At 39.5% G+C, this 20455-nt stretch overlaps 1 protein-coding gene across 1 annotated transcript in view; it reads left to right on the top strand.

Annotated features, from left to right (window-relative positions):
* The window catches only part of DCC (DCC netrin 1 receptor), a 640441-nt gene that overhangs the window by 193693 nt on the left and 426293 nt on the right, over positions 1 to 20455 (top strand). The window contains exon 5 of the mRNA XM_066604857.1: positions 14332 to 14616. Coding sequence (XP_066460954.1) covers positions 14332 to 14616 — 285 coding nt within the window. The remainder of the gene's footprint in view (positions 1 to 14331; positions 14617 to 20455) is intronic.

A 20455-nucleotide genomic window follows, 5' to 3' on the forward strand; every position in this document is an offset into this window, starting at 1 on the left:
AAGAGGACCTCCTGGTACTTCCGTTGGACAGTAGAAACTCCATAAACTGTTCATTTACAGTAAATTGTATTCTACCTTCTTGATCTGGATTTTTTGCATAAAAAATTGGGTTTTTGATGGGCCAACCATGTACCTCAAACATTTTTCATATGTTCTTATATCCTCTAGGAAATAATTCATAAAGATCATATAATGGGAAGTGAAGGACTTTGTCTTAATGATAACTAGCTTCACACCAAGCAATACATTTGAAAGTGTCTCTCCTTAGGATTGTTAGTGTGACGAAAAACACTGAATATTTAATAGCTGCACATGTAAGAACCCCGAGGTCTGTCTCCTTAATGATAAGCATTTATATTAAGTGAACTTTAATTACTTAATAATTATACCTTCTGTATGGGGAGATGGCAGTCTCGACTGGCTGTCATCTATGCCCCAGGCCAAATCAAGAGTTGTGTGTTTTCACCATTGTAAATTAGAATTGATTTCCAGGTATGGAATAATACATGGAGGCATCTGCTGGCAAACAAGTCTCCCTTGGGAGAGGGGGTGGGCATATGAAAGTAAATTGAAAGGATTTCATTTCTGGAGAAATTAGTTTTTTTATGAAGCAGTCGAATGAAGGCATCTACAGCGGAGGAAAATCTGGAAATAGTTGACACGGATTAGACAGTTTTGTTCACGACAATTTGTAGAGCTTGTCCTCGCGGATGGTGAGATAACAACAGAAAACAAGACTCGCTGTCTAATTGTCTTCATTCATTTCTCAGCTATTATCTAGGCAAAAGAAAGTGTCGGCATTAACGATGTAAGGAATGCAGCGTTACTTGGTCATCTTTGGAAGAGCCCGAAGAGTTCACTATATGAGGGGAGAGGATAACAAGGGCATAATTCTGATGGTTGGCGCCTACTGTGGCACACATGCCACTAACTCAAATTGAACGTCTGATTTCAGGGCAAAATTCTGTGCTGAGACCAGAAGAGGAGAGTGTAAACTACCTGCAGTTGTACCGGAACAGAATTTTGTCCTAAAACTGGAGGATTGCTTTAAAGCCCCTATCCACATTAGTGTTTAGTTTTCTGAATCTGCTGATTTTGATGGGCATGGAAGACTCTTCAATATGTATGTGATATGGAAGACTTTAATATGGCAGACTCTTCTACTTTCCCCTGACGGATAATGTCAGGAGACTGAAGGATCAGGAATGTTGAATTTCAATGTCCAATTCTTTTCTTCCTCCAGATAAACCACCAGAGCTGTCTGACTGTGGCTTACCTCCCTAAACACAAACACTTGGCCAAGCTGAGCGTACATGTGTATGGTAGAGCTGGGAAACACAGCTGTCTGCAGAAGTGTTCGGGTACCTATAGTCAGTAGCCTAAATTTTTGTCCCATTGTTAGTAGTTGAACAGGAACATGAACCCACTATCTCAGTCTATCTCAAGACCTTGAGAAAGGAGGCATCTAATGTTGTAGTTCTCCGAACCAAGTCACATCTGTATTCATATGACTGCATTAAAACTTTCAGCTTGTTACCTATGAGTCTTTCTTATGACTTCACATTATATGTGGACCTTTAATCTATGGGGGTTAGTGAAGGTCACTATCTCTCCAGGAAAGTAAGGGGAATACCATTTCTTTTTCAACCTGTTATCGTGGTTTATTTCTGTTGGTGGAACCCTGAGCACTGGTGTATATATTTTTTCTTCCATGATGGATCTTGTACCTTGTAACTAAGACCATCTGGATCTATGGGTGATAACGTATCCTAGCCCACTCCTGCGTGGATGTCCAGTTCGGATGGGGTTACCAGTGTGAATTGCTCAGATAACTATCAAGGCAACCTAAGATTACAAGTGTGATGGTCTATCCATTGCGGACAGTTCCATCACACTGGTTGAGTTCTTCCATTTTCTTCAATTTTTTCTTTACAACATTGTCAGAGTGCTGACCCCTCTTCTGATATTGTTGACTTGGCATTTGGCTTAGTGCTAAACCAGAAACTGGAGTCTAAATATAATTAAAATGCCACTTACAGGGTTATAGACTATGTATAGGGAATCTCCAGATTGCATCACCGAAATTAGTCTCCAATACCAACCACTGATGACTTATAGATGGTGTTTCGATTCGATTAAGATAGGCTTGGTCATATAAATCCAATGTCAGGGCAGTCAGAGTTCATGCAAGACATTAAATTAGATAAAGATCAAGACAAGCAGTGATCCAGAAGCAGGAAACAGTCTGGGTCAAATGCACAATATTAAAAAGCACCTTAACAAATTATCAGGATCCAAGGAACCCTGGTACTCAGGCAGGTGGATGTAATCAGAGGTGATCAGACAAAGGCTGTCTACAAATCAGCTGACATATTGGCTTAATTTAGCACCGTTTGCACATGGATAAAGGCACTGGTAAGGCAAGGGCTGGAAGTTTCCTGTTATTCTGTAGTTTCCATTGGGCTCTGAAATAGGTTTTATGACAATATTAGTTTTATTTATCGAGCTTTGACTTTCGTACTGGTCCAAAAGATTTATCAAAAATTTGATAAGTTCAAAGCTTCCCTGTAAAAACCCAGGATGCTTAAGAGTAATTGGTTGTACATTGGATTATTCATCTTGACAATGGCCCCTTTAACATGCCAAACTGAACTAATGAATTAGGCACCATTATTTCCCATAAAGGAAGGGAAAAATTGTACAAAAACTACCTGACTAATGACCCTTTAAGGAAATATTAGTTGGGTTTGGCCATTTACATAGTATTTTCAGATAATTGTTGGTCTTTAAGAGTCTAAAGACCCATTTACATGCAATGATTATTGCTCACAATTCATTAAAACGATGGCATATGAGTGATAATCATTGCATGTAAATGCTACCATCGTGCACTTTCATCTGAACAATGATTTTTAGGAGCTTAAAAACCATCGCTCAGACCGCAGGCTGTGTTCTCCACGGGTGCTGAAGATTACATTGTATTCTATCTAAAGCCTGTGTGAGAAAACAGACCGCATGTTGTATTCTGCAAGGGAGCTAGAGATTACATTGTATTCTCTTAGCAGCTTGTGCCAGAACAATGGAGCTGATTGCAGAGCTCACCTGCTGAGTTCTGCAAGCAGTTCCTGGAGGCTCATTTACACACAAATGAAGCTGATAAAGTACTAATGGACATTAGTGCCCATTAGTACTTTATGCAAAACTATCGCTAAATGTTTAATCTTTCAATCACTTGAAAGATTATCTTTCCATGTAAATGGGCCTTAAATCAGCATTTTGGACAAATTCTATTGTATATAAGTAGCCAAAGCTAAACTCTTGCTGGCTACATTGTGATTGTTCACTCTCAAAAAGGAAACTTTTCCTGTTCGTAGACAATTGTTTCTTGCAGACCTCCTAAATATGGTTGCACTGGCCTACTTGACTTTATTGATGATTTGTCTTGTGTGGATAATAATAGGAAATATTGCAATTTACAGTAATTATGAGTGGGCGTACACATGTTCTGACCATTTTGCAATCCCTCTTAGAGACCAAAGACCAATTAAGCTTGAGATATCATGGTGAAATGGAAAAAAGGGGTGAGAGAAAAACAAAAAGTTCACCATTATTTGTGGTGATGATTTGTGTAGGTGTAAGAAGGGAGAGTACTACCCCACTTCCCTCTTATTAGTGACAGAAGCTGTGCTACATTCTATCTTCTGCATATCACATAGCCAGGCAGGGGAGAGTGATAAGGGAAGCTCTGTCACTGCTGTAAAGATAGCCCCCACAGCAGGGGATAGTGAGTTGGCATAAGCCATATCCATCTTGAAAGAGCCCAAAGGTTCTAGCCACCAGAGATCACAGTATTAAAGCCTCTTAACTACACCACAGCTGAGGGAGAGGAGCAGGGACTGTACATGACAGCCGAGGTGCTGCTCGGAGCTGAAGAAGGAGGTGCAACACTCTGCAAAGGAGCTGCTGCTGTAGAGGTGTGATAGTTCGCAGACAGGAGAGAAACAGCAAGAGGCCCTGGGTCCGCTGACCTGAGTAACTGGAGACTGGTTGGGGGCAAGTATCAGGATAGCAACAAGGATTTGTGGAAACTGTGGTAGTGACACATTCCTGACCCTGGAGTAGCCAGGACTGGTAGAAGAGACAACTCATGCAGAATACTGTAAGTGAGGCCGGCCTCAACATTAGATATGCACAACATTAGGCCTGTTACATAGTGAGTTGCCACGTTTAGAGACTTAGACTATTAAACAAATTGCCATTGTTTGCAGTTATGCACTGAGATAGTAGTGCAAGGGTTTGAGCTCACCTAACAATCTAGAGTTCATATGCTGTGTTACCAAGAGATTGTGCCACTGATGGTAGAGTGTTAATCTTTTATTAATTAATGGTACATTACACAATCAGTGGTATTGATCTGTTTATGGAGATTGTCTGGGGAATCCTTACCCAGACCTGCAGCATTAAAACCTCTCTTCCTGCCCAGTTCTGACATTGGGTTCCATGGTTTAAACCTTTTATTTGCTCATCACATCTTCACAAGGGGCTGGCTGTTTAGCTCATTTTAATAAGTAAGCCAGCCCCCTTCTCTATTTCTCGATCAACTGTGACAGAGAAGGCGGGTGGCTTAGTTATTTTGATGATCCAAACAGCCCACCCCCCTGTGATAACCTGCTGGGCACAAAGACGATCCATGTGACCCGGTGTTGAAACCATGAGGATTTTGCCTCCATAGACAACCAAACTATTTGCCTTGTTATGTTGTGCAGCGAGCACAATATTTAGTGGTGGTACTATAGTTACAAAAACTTTAATGGTGTCCCCTGTTCGGCTTCTAAGTCATCAAATTGAAAGGTTCTTTTTGTTCACAAGTGCTGGCTTTGATCCAAAGGCTTTTCTGTATTGAAGAATGAAAATAAAAGAGAACCTTTTTCTTGAGTTTGGCCTGTAGCACCCTACACAAAAATATATTCCTTCAAGGTGAAGAGCAGTCAACAGTCATCAATGAAAAGCCAAAAAAAAAAATCTTTAGAAACAAAAGTCCTTTCGCCTCAAACTCGTACAAAAATTTTAGCCGAAAACAAAGTCGAAAGAGTCAAAAACTGAAGTTATATTAAAATTCTTATTTTCTGTGTAAATGAACAATGGCTAAAAAAAATACATTATAACAAGACATTCTGTAGTGGATGGGATATTTTTGATTGCTAAATTCAAGACCCTTCTTGTAATTTAAATAGAAGTAACTATTTAAATAGATGTAAAAAAAAAAGCATGAAATGTAAATTTTCTGGTTATTCATAAACTGAAGTGTTGTCACGATCATAATGTCTAAAATTATGCCCAGTGACTGTTAGGAACTGAATGCTTGACAACTTATAATAACGACAATACTCGTCTGTTGCATTTTTAGTCTTTGTTCTCCTTCTAGCAAAGAAACAGTAAAAGGAAAGAAAAAACATAAAAAGCAAAAAAATCCCAAAAACTATATTTTTCTGACTACGCAACTCACCTTTTTTTCTTACATTTTGCTGCAATTTTTCCTATTTCTCCATATTACGTGGGTCGGAGTGATTGACTAAACATCAGAGTACATCTGCCTGTTATTACCTGGCCAGCACTACAAATATATATATATTTTTTTTGCTTAATAAGCCCTATAATGTTTTTAAAATAACTTTTTACCACTTTTATCATGTGACCTCACCCAAGATATATTTACCACTTACCTAATTTTTATTTAATGGTCGTTTCTAAAAGAACCCTTTCTATAAACAGCGCAACAATTTTCTGTCCATTTTGCCACCTTTATAATTTGAAATATGTGAAAACACAACTAAGGGTAAAATTATGCTATGAAAAAGACCAATATCGAGTTATATGCCATTATTATCATATAGAGTGCTTTTCAAATGGAAAGGCTCGTCCAAACAACATTTTAAACAGAAGACGTGCATTTTACCAAAATATAGTATTTTGGTTTCAAATTTTAGTGTTTACATGTCCTTCCTATATTAGGGCCTTCGACTGTTTTCAATAAGTCTACCTGGGTAAATGGGCTTCTTGAGAATTGGCCTACTATGTTGGACCTTGCAATAGAGGAATTTGAATTTGAATCAGTGATTGAAAGGAACATTTGGAACAAGTATGACCTGACATGCACTTGGACAATCGACTGCATTGGGTAATTGACTTGAAAGCCCAGCATGCCTTTAGAACCAACCAGCAAGATTTCTTGAGTCTATGACTGCACATCAAACTGTCCATGAGTTTATAATCAGACCATGCTACTAGGGACCTGTGGATGCAGGATTTGTGTGTCCACTGTGGGACCAAACAAGATAAATTAGTGGTCCCCTGATGAAGCCACATTCATTGATTCACCTTCTTTGCATGCACACCCCATAAAGTCCTAACATCAGAGGCTTGTGGCCACCAGTGTTGAGAGATTTGAAACAGGAGAACCCTTTCTTGGATCAAACTTTGCTAAAAGTTTGGTTCAGCAAGAATCTGAACCTTGGATCGTTTGTCAAGACCAAACCCACTAAAATTCCACAAAGGATAACATCTGCATGGACCTTGTATGTTCTTTTTGTGTCTTTCTTTCCTCTCCTACTCCAGAGAAAAAAGAAAGACGACCAAGCATGGTGGCTCAATTGTTAGCACTGTTAAAGCAGTGCTGGAGTTCTAGGTTCAAATCTGTTCAATGGCAACATCTGGATGGGGTTTTTATGGGCTTTTTCTTCTTATTCTTGTCCTCATTTGAAGCAGAAAATACAAGTGTGGTGGCTCAGTTGTTAGCACTGCTGCTTTGCAGTGCTGGAGTTCTACTTTCAAATCTGTCCAAGGGCAACACCTGGATGGAGTTTTACAAAGTCCATGCAGATGTCATCGTTGATTTGAACCTAGGACTCCATCACTTAAAGGCTACAATGCTAAAAACTGAGCCACATTCATAGATAATGCATGTACGCACGTTGTTTTGTTTGTAAAAGGATTCTATGCAATTTTTGCTAAAAAGCACATCGGCATTACTGATCTAATTTTGCAAAAATCGGCCAATTTTATCACTTGGCCGATGATGAAGAGCAACACTCATCATAACATGTGTCGTTTTTAATTAGATACAGTTTGGTATGGTAATTTATGCAATGTATGTCCCTACACTTCAGGCATAAATATCTGATAGAGGCTAATCCCACCTCTGGAACCCACACCTATCTTACCAAAACGGTCAGTTTATGTCGAAAACTGAATAGTCGGAATTACAGAAACATTCCAACAAGTTGTGTTATATTGTTTCCATAAGTTCCTTGCGGAAAAAGCGTAGAACAGCCAGCTCGGATGTTACCATAATCCTGGCCACCGATGACTTCAGCATACAGATGGGTATTCCCAGCTCAGCCATAATTGGCTACAATGGGAATACCTCTTTAACAGTGTTGTCTTATTTGATACCAATAGTCGGAAACTTTGATTAAGTTCTTTTTTCCTCTTAGATGCATTTACAGTCATTTGCTCTTTTCGGTTTTATTACAAAGTCTATGTCTTAAATGTCTAGACATAACAGAATGATACAATGTTATCATTACTCTCCAAGTACTGCATCAGTGCTTCTGTTTTTTGCATTCAGTACAAGATGAAAGCATTTCCATGATACAAAAAAACATATCAAGCAAGTTCAGAATTACTGAGCCCGAGGGCAGAACACACATTTTGTTTGTTTTAGAGGAGTAATGGAGTGAAAATAAGTTGAATGACTTATTTGGTAATACGTAAATGGAAGCCTGACAGAGGAATTTACACTCAGGAGCTTCGGGGAAGCAGGTTCTTGCTGTATTATTGAAGCTTCAGAAATAAATCAAAAATGTATTAAAAAAAAAAGAAAGAAATTTGGAGAATTATAACTTGTAGAAACTTTAGAATTTTGGATTCAGTAAGGTCTTCTGAATGAAATATTCCTGTACAAGAATCAGTTTTAGGGTATGTTCACATCAATCCACTGTGAGTTTTATTGCAGATCCACAGACTGGCAAGCATCTTGGGCTCTGCCCATAAAGTATGCAATACCTTAAAGAGTTATGAAATGGCAGCCTTGAGTCCCCCATGGTGTAAAATAAAACAGCTGATACTCACCTCTCCCTGTTCCGCCACTCGTCTCTCAACGCCATCTCCAGTCTCCACTGTGTTGTTTGTTTACAGGCTGCAGACAACCTGTGATGCTCTGTAAACCTCCCACTGCAGCCAATGACAGCGCTCAGTGCTAATCACTGTCATTGGCTGCAGTAATTTGATTGTAGGCAGCTCAAGCTGACGGCAGTCTCAGAAGATGATGTCAGCAGGGAAAACAAAGCTGTTAGTGGGAGGGGTGAGCAGTATCAGCTGTTTTGTTATTTTACAGCGTGGGGGACCCCTTTGACAACTCGGACAACCACTTCAATTTATGTATCTAATATAAAAAAAAGCCTACAGTTTTTTTCGTGCACCACACTTTGATCCCTTTGCTTGACCTTTGGTAGATGATTTTGGTGTCATTGGATTTGTGACATCCTCACCACCGCTGTAAAATCATAAAATTTGAGTTTGATACATTGAGTGATCTGTCAGGCAAGGTCAAAGTTTTTATGTTAAGTCTAGTGGCGCTATTGTGCTTCAGCGAACAATGTCGCTAGGGAGAGTCAAGCGTTGCTAAGTGACGTTCATATCAAGTGCTTACCAGTTTGACCGTGACTCCAAAATGTGGAAAACCAAGCCGGGGATGGCGAACAATTCAAGGGGTGCCCTCAGTGGGGGTGCGGAAGTTGGTACACTGAAAATTTAGTTTATCCTAAAGTCCTTGCCAATTAAAATAATCAGTTCTAAAAACAATTACAACCACTTTTCCGAACATTGCGTCAATCTAGTAATTGGAAAATGTTTATCTGCATGTTGTATAGCAGGATAAGTTGAGCAGATTGATATATAGTTTTGTTAGAAAATATTCAGTAAGACTTGTATTTTATTCATCTAAATCCCTTCCCACATTGTATAAGTCCGGTAGTTGGTCCAACTCCGCCCACTGGACTCAAAAGGAGGGATTTAGACAAAATACAAATTATACTTAATATTTTCTGAAAAAGCTATATATCAAAACCCCCGGCTCCTCTTGCCTTTTAACAAGAAACCTGCAGTTGGGACACCATATTTAAAATGACAGGTTCCCATTAAAAGATACAGATCTGGAGAAGAACGAATACTCAATATAATATAAGATTATATGCAAATCAGCATGCTGTATTTTTTTTTTGCCATCTCAGTGATGAGTCTTTTGCATTCTCGTCCTTGGGACTTCTGCTGAGCGCTGAAAAGAGATGTGTGGAATGTAAATCTCTCCGTATGTGTGATTCCGTAATACCATGTATCAGCTCATGTTTAGTGACTTATTACTGTAAGTGACAGGATGCTAAATGCACAGAAATCCCTGAGGTCAATCTTCAGCTCGATACTGTAGTGTAGAAAACATGTATTCTATGACTTAAAGGAAAGGTGTAACTTTATATTATATAATATTTTAAAGTGTATAATATTACGGTATACTATTTTTTTACTTTTTTTTACAATTTTTCCATTTTCTAATCTGTTTTCATTTTTTGATTGTAGATTTTTTTCCATTCTATTGTCTTTGTACATGACTATCAAGGCAGATATTTTCCTGAGGTGCATTTCAAGATGGTTTACAGGAGCTTCATGGGCTATAGACAAAATGGACAAGAGGGGACTCATTGACTTTTATGAGAGAGTGTTGTGGGAATGTTTTGTGACTTGTGCAGGGAGGGAGAGGAGGGGAGCTGTGACCACCCCCTGTTGTGAATGGTGGTTGGTGAATGGTGGCTGTGTTGTCCATATGAGTTATATAGATGTCACCTTATTGGAATCCTGACTGTGATGATTATGAGATGACTGCTAAGAAGGTTTAGTGGTCAGTGTGAAAAAATGCACCATTTTTGGATTTTTTGAAATATGGATCATGACACCAAAAATTGAAAGGAAATTCGCCAAACATTTTTAAAAAAATCTGTTTAAATTGGTTGTGTTACTGCAACCAAAAATAAGAGCTAGGCCAAAAGTAAAATAAAAAGTAGACTATACTCAACTCTCCTTGGTGCCTCGAGACACAGCTGAGCAACTCTTGTGGTCTCAGCACCATCTCCTGGTGTCTATGGAAAAAGACCTGGGGGTACTAGTTGACTGTAGACCTAACTGGAGCAATCAATGCCAGTCAGCTGTGGTGAAGGGAAATAAAGTTTTGGGGTGCATTAAAAGAGGTATAGTGGTGAAGGATGAGAACATTATTCTTCCACTACATAAGGCACTTGTCAGACCTCACATGGAATACTGTGTACAGTTCTGGACACCGGTGCTCAGGAAAGATGTTGCAGTGCTTGCGGAGGTTCAAAGAAGGGCAACTAAATTAATAAATGGGAGGACTGAAATACCCAGAGAGGCTATCAGAGGGGCGACCAAATAACTATGCATAAATACATTAGGGGACAATACAAGGATCTCTCCCATGATCTGTTTATACCCAGGACTGCGACGGTAACAAGAGGGCATCCTCTGTTTCTAGAAGAAAGAAGGTTTCATCACCTAAACAGCCCAGGCTCCAGACTGATACATTGTACATAGCTAGTCCTGGCCTCAGCTGAGAAGTAGATACAATTGTAACCAGTGTAGACAATGCTCTGTGAGCTAAACAGCCCGGACTCCAGACTGATACATTGTACATAGCTAGTCCTGGCCTCAGCTGAGAAGTAGATACAATTGTAACCAGTGTAGACAAAGCTCTGTGAGCTAAACAGCCCGGACTCCAGACTGATACATTGTACATAGCTAGTCCTGGCCTCAGCTGAGAAGTAGATACAATTGTATCCAGTGTAGACAATGCTCTGTGAGCTAAACAGCCCGGACTCCAGACTGATACATTGTATATAGCTAGTCCTGCTTTCAGCTTAGAAGTGGAGACAATTGTATTAGTGGTCTGAGGTGTCTGGAGTGCTTTGGTGAGTGCTGCAACAAGTTTGTTACATACCAGGCACAGCGCCGTACATTACATAGTGGTTGTGCCTGAGATAGCAGATCAGTCCCATTCACTTGAATGGGATTGAGCTGCTCTTAAGCCATGGGGCTGTAAATGTGATTAATCAGTTGATCAGCAGAGGTTTTGAGAGATGGACCCCCCACTAATCTGATATTGATGACCTATCCTGGGAATGGGTCATCAGTATATTAGTCGCAGAACACCTCTTTAAACATCCTTTTTCCCTCTTCTGCAATTGAAACCATCCCCTAATGCTACGCCTCTGCCTGAGCTACTAGAAAGTCATATCACTTTCTTTACTGTCATTCTAGCGGTGAATTATGACTGAACTAAGAAATTGTTCTTTGTGTTTGTTTAGTAAATGACTGACAAGTTAATGGAACATTGCTCTTTTCCACATCTTTAGTAGAACTTGACATTTTTCTATGCATAGTTTTCTGTGTTGTTGTTATCGTTGACATTGTTTTAGTGCAGAAGAAAAGCTTCTGGGTTGTTTTCAAATGTAAATCATCAAAAGAGAATGACAAAAAGATAGTTATATAGATAGAAGATAGATGGATATGAGATAGATAGATAGGTAGATAGATAGAAGATAGATAGATAGATAAATATGAGATAGATAGATATGAGGTAGATAGATAGGTAGATAGATAGATAGAAGATAGATGGATATGAGATAGATAGATAGGTAGATAAGTAGATAGATAGATAAATACATATGAGATAGATAGATAGATAGATAGATAGTGAGATAGATAGATATGAGATAGATAGATAGATAGATATGAGGTAGGTAGATAGATAGATAGATAGATATGAGATAGAAACATAGATAGATATGAGATAGATAGATAGATAGATAGATAGATAGATAGATAGATAGATAGATAGATAGGAGATAGATTGATATGAGATAGATAGATATGAGATAGATGGATAGATTGATGTGAGATGGATATGAGATAGATAGACAGATAGATAGATAGATAGATAGATAGATAGATAGATAGATAGATAGATAGATAGATAGATAGATAGGAGATAGATTGATATGAGATAGAAACATAGATAGATATGAGATAGATGGATAGATTGATGTGAGATGGATATTAGATAGATAGATAGATAGATAGATAGATAGATAGATAGATAGATAGATAGATAGATAGATAGATTGGAGATAGATATGAGATAGATAGATAGATAGATAGATACATAGATAGATACATAGATAGATAGATAGATAGATAGATAGATAGATAGATAGATATGAGATAGATAGATAGATAGATAGATAGATAGATAGATAGATAGGAGATGGATAGATAGATAGATAGATACATAGATAGATAGATAGATAGATAGATAGATAGATAGATAGATAGATGGATGGATAGATAGATATGAGATAGACAGATAGATAGATATGAGACAGATAGATAGATATGAGACAGATAGATACGTATGAGATAAATAGATAGATAGATAGATATGAGATAGATATATCTTTTCCTTGGCTTGAATGTAAAGTGTTCCAGTTTAAGGGTCAAGCCGAAGGAAACATCTATTGATATACAGTATATGTCATAGTACGGTAGTAGATAAATATATGGATGTAAGAGAGGCACAAAGTGAGTAATAGTATTTTGTTCTAAAAAGAATTACATGGTGGGCTGCACAATTCTTTCTGCCACAATATGCTGGAAATGTACTGAAACCCGCATAAACGGAGACCTACTGGTCTCTTTTTCAGCAGTTTTCAATGGTGACGATGGTGATGCTATTTTCAGGATTTTAAATGAAAACCCTGACGAGACCCCTGGACAGAGCCGAAAATGAGGTCTGAATAAGGACTTACATGTCTTCTAAGCACTTCTAAAAATTGTTTGCAGTGAGGCATAATTCATACTAACTGGTCTTGCTTATTGACCTTTCACATGGAACGGAATATTCCACAGCAGTGTTGCAGAGTATGCTGTCCTGTAATTCTGCACCAAAATCTGCATGTCTATTTCTGGACTTCGATGGGAAAATGGATGCAGGCTTTAAGCCATTTTCAATTCTGCATCAAAATCCACAGGTGGCCTGGAATTTACCGCGGCTCGCGGTGCACCGTGTTCCCTATTTCGTCCCATGTGAAATGTCCCTGTGAATAATACATTTGTCAGTAACCAGGCTTTGTGTGCCTTTGATTAATGGGCAAACCACGTGAATCTCACACTTCCAATCCCACCTCCTTAATTAAAATACATTTTGCCAATTACCTTTTGGAGAATTCACTAACACAGAAGTTTACTTACTTTTTTCTCCCTGGACAGTGGATGTTATTCAGTGCACTCAATAAAAGACATGAACGGTCCAACTGTCTTTGTGTTATTAGTTTCATTTTGCATGTCCATAAATGGGACTTAAATAACAATCCGATCACATTATATTAGTAATGCAGAAATCCAAGACATTCCAAAGGGTTCACTTACTTTTTTTGCAACTGTACATGCCCCATTATTCTTTGATACATTGTAGCAGTGAGTTACCTATAAATACTGAACCTTAATCATTGGGGATATTCTGGGGCGGGGATGTGGAGTACTACTAGTCCTATATGTGAAGGTCATTCTCAATGAGGTGTCAAGACTTAGAAAAAAACACGTAATAATAATTACCCGTAAAATGTTGTCTGATTTGCGCCGTTTCAGGGTGTTCGCAGATAAGAAAATAGCAGATTGATTTTGTTTAGCACAGCTGAGCTCCTATAGATTCCCAATAGCTGGATTTATGTTTGTGATCGCTAATTGCAGGTATTTACATTTTTTTTCCCCCTCACAACACTTTTTAGCCAAACGGCGTGCAATGTCGTTGCCTTGCGCTTGCGTCTATCGTCTCGTTGAGGAATCAATTGTCTGCCTTGCATGAGCCCCTGGTGAATATCATCGCTGTTCACAAATGTAATTATTGGGAAACCACAATGTTTTACATGATAAGTGCTTTATAATTGCCAACATGCCTCCGTATCCATCAATCTGACTCTCTCCGATGATGGCGTGTTTTTGACAATACAAATGGCTCCTTCGGCAGCTGCTTCCGCGGTGGCAAGCGTGCATTAAATAATACTTAGCAGTATTATTGTAGGCGCTAGAAAGTGCTCTGCTATGAGCAACTTGTATTTTGCACAGTGCCATTAACTATGTAGATGTTTAGCATCAGAGACCGGTTATTTCCATTTTTTGTGGGTTTAATTGGTTTTATTTCCGCATTTTCAGGCCCTCTGAGGTTCCTTTCCCAGACAGAATCTGTTACTTCGTTCACTGGAGATACGGCGCTGCTGAAATGTGAAATTGTCGGGGAGCCTATGCCAACGGTACACTGGCAGAAGAACCAAGAGGATCTGGTATTGACCCCCGGTGATACGCGGGTGCTCATCTTACCGTCAGGGGCCTTGCAGATCAGTCGCCTACAAGCAGGAGATGCCGGACTTTACAGATGTTTGGCTAGAAATCCCGGCAGCTCCAGGACAGGAAACGAGGCAGAGATCCGCATTTTATCCGGTGGGTGGATTTTAATTAATTTGATACTCAAGAGTTTCAAACATTCTTTTCCGTTTAACATCTTACTGACTACAATACGTCTTTTTACTGACCTCACTAATGGGCTTTGAACCTGTACGTACATCTTTTTATTGTGGTCGCTTGCCTGATTACTGACAGCCAGGCTCCTGCTCTAACTGCCAGAAGAGGAGAAACTTCAGATTCTGGTAGTTTAACCCCTTACATGCCCCAATCAATAGAAAATATAAGCAGATGACAAGGACAGAGGGCTGTTTCTATCACACTCCTACAAAATTGGTTCCCATGACAGCCAGAAGCCTGGCAAAGGCCTCCATGTCTACTGTGTAGCTCAGAGAATTAGACCCCACCTCCTGAAGAGTGTAATAGGCAGCTGTTCTAGGCTTTGTAGAATGCACTACTCAAGTAATGCAGTGTACTATGCTAGTGATTGAACAATCGCACCTTCAAGTCCCCTTCAGGAATTTAAAAATAGTGACAAAAAAGTTCAATAAAGTTTAATTTAAAGAAAAAAAAAATCCTGTTTACACAATGTGCATTTTTCACGACAAAAAAAAAAACAGTTTTAGATGGATTAAATACTAATGTGAATGGTAAATGCTGAATGTCTGGATGTTCGCTGTATAAAATGAATGATGAACAAGAAGTGAACTAATTCTCATTCCTCATTCAATCATTGGCTGCATTTACAATTATTGTTATTGTTCAAATTCACACAATCCAATGATTTTTGAATAATAATTATTCCGTGCTAAAGGACTCCAAGGCACAAAACAGACTGGTCACAAAGGGGTTAAAGGGATTGTTTACTTCGGGCATTTTTTGGTTTTGTTAGAAGGGTCCTTAGATAATGAACTGGTCTCATAGGGTGTCCTGCTGCTGAGATCCCCAGCGATCAAGTGCAATAGGTGGAGGAATTTGGCAGAAAGCATTCAGTTTTCCAGCAGCGCCACCACAGGAGAAATGAAGCATTACACAGTGTGTACTGAAATCAATGACTTGTTCATGTCATACATTGACAGGCTGGTTCATCCAGGTAGAAAAATGTTTTCAGAGCTGAGGTTAAAACTTGTTTTTTGCCACTCATTCCATGCTAGAAAGCCCATCCTGGCCTTATTAGCAGTTTAGATAGCTAGGAGAGGGCTGGGCTGAGATTGGCGGATGAGTATCATGCGCGGGTTGGTTGAGAATAGCTGGTATAAAGGAGAGTGGGGTGTGGCTGGAAAAGGAGAGAGGAGATCACACTCCTAGGAGAGACAAGATGGAGTGTTAGGAAGAGAAGAAGCAAGAGAGACAGCGCAGTGAGAAGGAGGAAAGTGTGAGTACAAACAAAGTATTGGATTGTGAGAGAAGAATCAGTTTAAGTAATCCCAGAAGGAAGGAACTGCTAGAGGAATAGTAACTCGTAAAAGGAGGATATTCATGCTTAAAGAAATAGAAGAGAAAGAAAGATAAGGAAGAGGGCAAAGCATAGGGAACAGAAAAGGATTAGATAGATAGATATGAGATAGATAGACAGATAGATAGATAGATAGATAGATAGATAGATAGATAGATAGATAGATAGATAGATATGACAGAGAGACATAGATAGATATGAAAGATATAGATATGAGATAGATACATATTACATAGATAGATAGATAGATAGATAGATAGATAGATAGATAGATAGATAGATAGATAGATAGATAGATTGATAGGAGCTAGAGAGATATGAGATAGATAGATATAAGATAGATAGATATGAGATAGATAGATAGATAGATAGATAGATAGATAGATATGAGATAGATAGATAGATAGATAGATATGAGATAGATAGATAGATAGATAGATAGATAGATAGATATTAGATAGATAGATAGATATTAGATAGATAGATAGATAGATAGATAGATAGATAGATACTTTTAACTGTATAGTCTGTGAATGAGTTCTCTGTCTACAGATGCGGGTAACGTCTTATGTGTATTTGCTGCATCCAACTTTAAACATTCCAACCCATAAAACAGCGTCTGACAGCTTTAATAAATATTCCTATTACAACATTACATGTAACTGTGGCGATTTACCAAACACTAAAGACCTGACGATTGCTTAATATTCGCCTGTAGACTAATATCTTGCAGCTCGCTAAGAAACAACACAGCGGCATCTATTAAACACAAGCATAAAAATGATAAAAACAACAGTAATGTCATTACACCGGGGAAATTAGATGCATATGAATTACATAGTAAGTCCCCATAACACTCCGTCATTTCACAGGCATGCCACCGAACATGGCTGAAATGACTCCCTAAGCGATTCGCGTCCTGACGCTCCCGCTACGTTGCGCTCAGCCCCATAGTTCATAGTACAGGGTAATTATGAGATCTCATCGTAGGTGTCTTTGTAGCCAATTATTTGTTTTGCTTGAAATAACGGAGATTCGTCCCCCTCCCCCGCACTGCAAAAGGCTGCTTTTTCATATAGAAACGTTCTCTTTTGGTATAATTTTTACAAGATTGGCATTTTTCCCAGCTGAACCGGTTTTACAGTCAGAAAATACCTAATGTGAGATCTTGCGGCGCTGACATGATGTATGGGCACAGAGCAACAGAAGTTTCAGCTGTGTCACAATAGAAGGAATGAATACATTTTATTTATGGGATGATAGATAAATAGCGCCGCAAAAAAGGAACATATTTTAGAGTGTTTACCTGAGACGGGTAATAAAAGACAACAGGGATGAGAATTCATGCCGACTCTCCAGAGCTCAGTGGTTTCCGCATAAACTGAAAGAGAAAAACGTGTGATGTAGTGTCAAGGAAACGACACCGGGGGCGATGTTTCAAATAACAATGATAAAAAGAACACTGATCTTGGATTTTTTCCCTTAAAAGGGCTTGTCGGGTTTGGAAAATCTATTTTTATGCCCCCTCTACTGAATTCTGAATCAACAAAGGAAAATCTCCTGTTCAGGATCCTCATCTCTTGGCTAGACAGATGTGGTTACAAAGAGTGTCTTTTGCTCTGGATGACCCATTCTGTCTCATATTATACAGGCAACTTATTGATATGAATGAGCACTGTGTAATACTTCGTTAGCCCTGTGGGGGAGCTGCAAGAAAATGAAGCACTTACAAGTTTCCCAACAGATTATTGATCTCAATCACTGAGGGATCTTTGCTGTTCTCAAAATCCATGTACGAGGCGTAAGCCAGTAAATATGTTTTGCATGAAGTGTTGCTTTAATACTAGAGTCATAAAGGACACATTGGTATAATATTTGATGCCAAGTTATAAAGTTAGGGGATAACTTTGTGATTGGTGGGATCTGACCTCTGAGCTTGATAACAGGGATCCTGAAGGTCCTTGCATGAACAGAGCAGTAGTCTCAGATGCGCATTACCGCTCTATTTATTTTAATGGGAGCATTGTGAATTTCTTAGTACAAGCACTTGGCAATTTCCCATGCTCCCATCAAAATGAATGGAGAAGCTGCATGCATGTGTGACAACCACTTCATTCATGTGGGGAGCTTTTGGACCCCTATCCTTGAGATATGTGTTGGTCCATTACCAATCATAAATGTTTGCTCTATCCTGTGAATAGGAGATGACATTCTACCTTGGCATACCCCTTTAATGGGAATTTTTACACATTTGCACAGTGAATGACCACCTTATTATAGCCCCCCAACTAGTATTGCTTTGGACCTCCTTTGGCATTCAGAACTGCAGCAATTCATCAGAGGAGCCATGGTGGGCCAAGAAAACCTTCTCCACATCATTAATAGACCTCCAGCAGTCTGAACTGTTGATACCTGACAGGAAGGGGTCAGCAATTCATGCTGCTTGCACCAAATTCTGACCTCCAATCAGTATGGGGCAACAAAATTTCTGGCACCATCTGACCAGGTGATGTTTTTCCGCTGCTCAGTGAAACAAGTTTGCGCTCTTTTAACCCATGGAGTCTCGCATTTTCTTTCTCCTTCTTTTTCTCTCCTTTCTTTTTCCTTTTGCCTATTTTACCTTCTTTCCTTCTTCTTTTCTCTTCCTTCTTCTTTTCTCTTTCTTCTTCTACTTCTTCTTCCTTCTTATTCTTCTTCCTTCTTTCTTCCTCTTCTTCCTTTCTTCTTCTTCTTCCTTATTTCTTCTTATTCTTCCTTCCTCCTCCTCCTCCGTCTTCTTCCTTCTTTTTTCTTCTTCCTTCCTCCTCCTCCTTCTTCCTTCTCCCTTCTTTCTTCTTCTTCCTTCTCCTTCTTCTTCCTTCTTCTTCTTTCCTCTTCTTTATCCCTTCTTCTTCTTTTTTCCTTGTCCTTTTTTCTCCTCTTTATCTTCTCTTTTTCTTTCATTTTTTCTTCATCAATGTTGCTTTAAAAAAAGCTCAAAACTATGTAGATATTTTCCTATGTGGCCCAAGAGTGGTATATAGGGCTTTTAGTGCTCTTAGAAGATGTTAGATACCAGTTTTAGGGGTATTGGTGGAAGGAGGTCCTATATTTTCTCGTATGAAGATTTGGCGTGACGATAACACATTCGTCTGATTGAATCTGTTGAAATCAAAGGTTTCGCTTCTTTGTGTTATACAGTTGAGATTTCCACGTATGGAAATGCCTCTACTAGAGATGAGCGAACCTACTTGTTTCGAGTAATTACTTGATCGAGCACCGCGATTTTCGAGTACTTCCATACTTGGGTGAAAAGATTTGGGGGGCGCCGGGTGGCGGGGGGAGGCGTGGCGGAGCAGGGGGTAGCAGCGGGGAGCAGGGGGGAGCCCTCTCTCCCTCTCCCCCCCACTCCCCGCTGCAACCCCCCACTCACCCACGGCGCCCCCCCGAATCTTTTCACCCGAGTATGGAAGTACTCGAAAATCGCGGCGCTCGGGTGAAAAAGGGGTGTGGCCGAGTAGGGTCGCTCATCTCTAGCCTCTACAAATACGTCCATCTAAATAAGTCCTCAGGGCGGCTTTACACGGATGTATTTGCGCACGTACCATATGTAGAGAATAGAACCCATTGATTTCAATGGGTTCATTCTCATTTTAATTTTTTTGCACACATTTCGCACGTGGGAAAAGAAAACACAGCATGCTCTATTTTAGTGCAATTGTGTGCACCAAAGGTCCAATAGAGGTCTACGAAGGGTGTGCGCAAATGCGGACTCAATACCTGCATAATTGCGCAATACACGATTTTGCAGGAAGAATAATACATCTGGAACTAATTAGGCTAAATAGCCTTTAAATCAGGGTGCGGCTGTGTCCCGCACCCATGTTTAATATCCCGGTCAGCACAGTAAGTACAGTAAAAGGTGCAAAAATGTGCATAAAAGCGTGACATCCATGTCACCAATACGTGTGAGTAAACCCTTAGTAAAATGCTACCTACTACTCCAGACGTAGATGTAGCAGAGCTGAGCCGTGAATCTCTTGCATTCCAGCATTTATTGCCGAGGCTTCTCCCTTCTTGATGATAGTTGAGCAATATTTGTTCATCTCCAAACTACTCGTCAGGCTCATTCAATCTCCCTGTAGACACCGCACACCTCTTCCAAGTAGCCTTCACCAATTACTTCTGATGCATCTGACCTCCTTGACACTACTCTAAGTAAATGTTCTGCTGCCGTTTATCTCCCAACACGCCACTTGCTGTAGGCCGAAACCCCTCCGAGGTCAGGCTTTGGGCTTCCATTAACGTGTCAGCATCTCAGGCTCTGTAGACTTTTGTACACGGCGAAGAACCTTCTTGATGAGAACATTTGAGAATAATCTGAAGTTATTACAACGTGTGATTAGCGCTGATAGTCGATGCGAGAACATGAAGAAGAACGGA

Source organism: Eleutherodactylus coqui, chromosome 5, assembly GCF_035609145.1.
Source record: "Eleutherodactylus coqui strain aEleCoq1 chromosome 5, aEleCoq1.hap1, whole genome shotgun sequence".
Classification (NCBI taxonomy): Eukaryota; Metazoa; Chordata; class Amphibia; order Anura; family Eleutherodactylidae; genus Eleutherodactylus; species Eleutherodactylus coqui.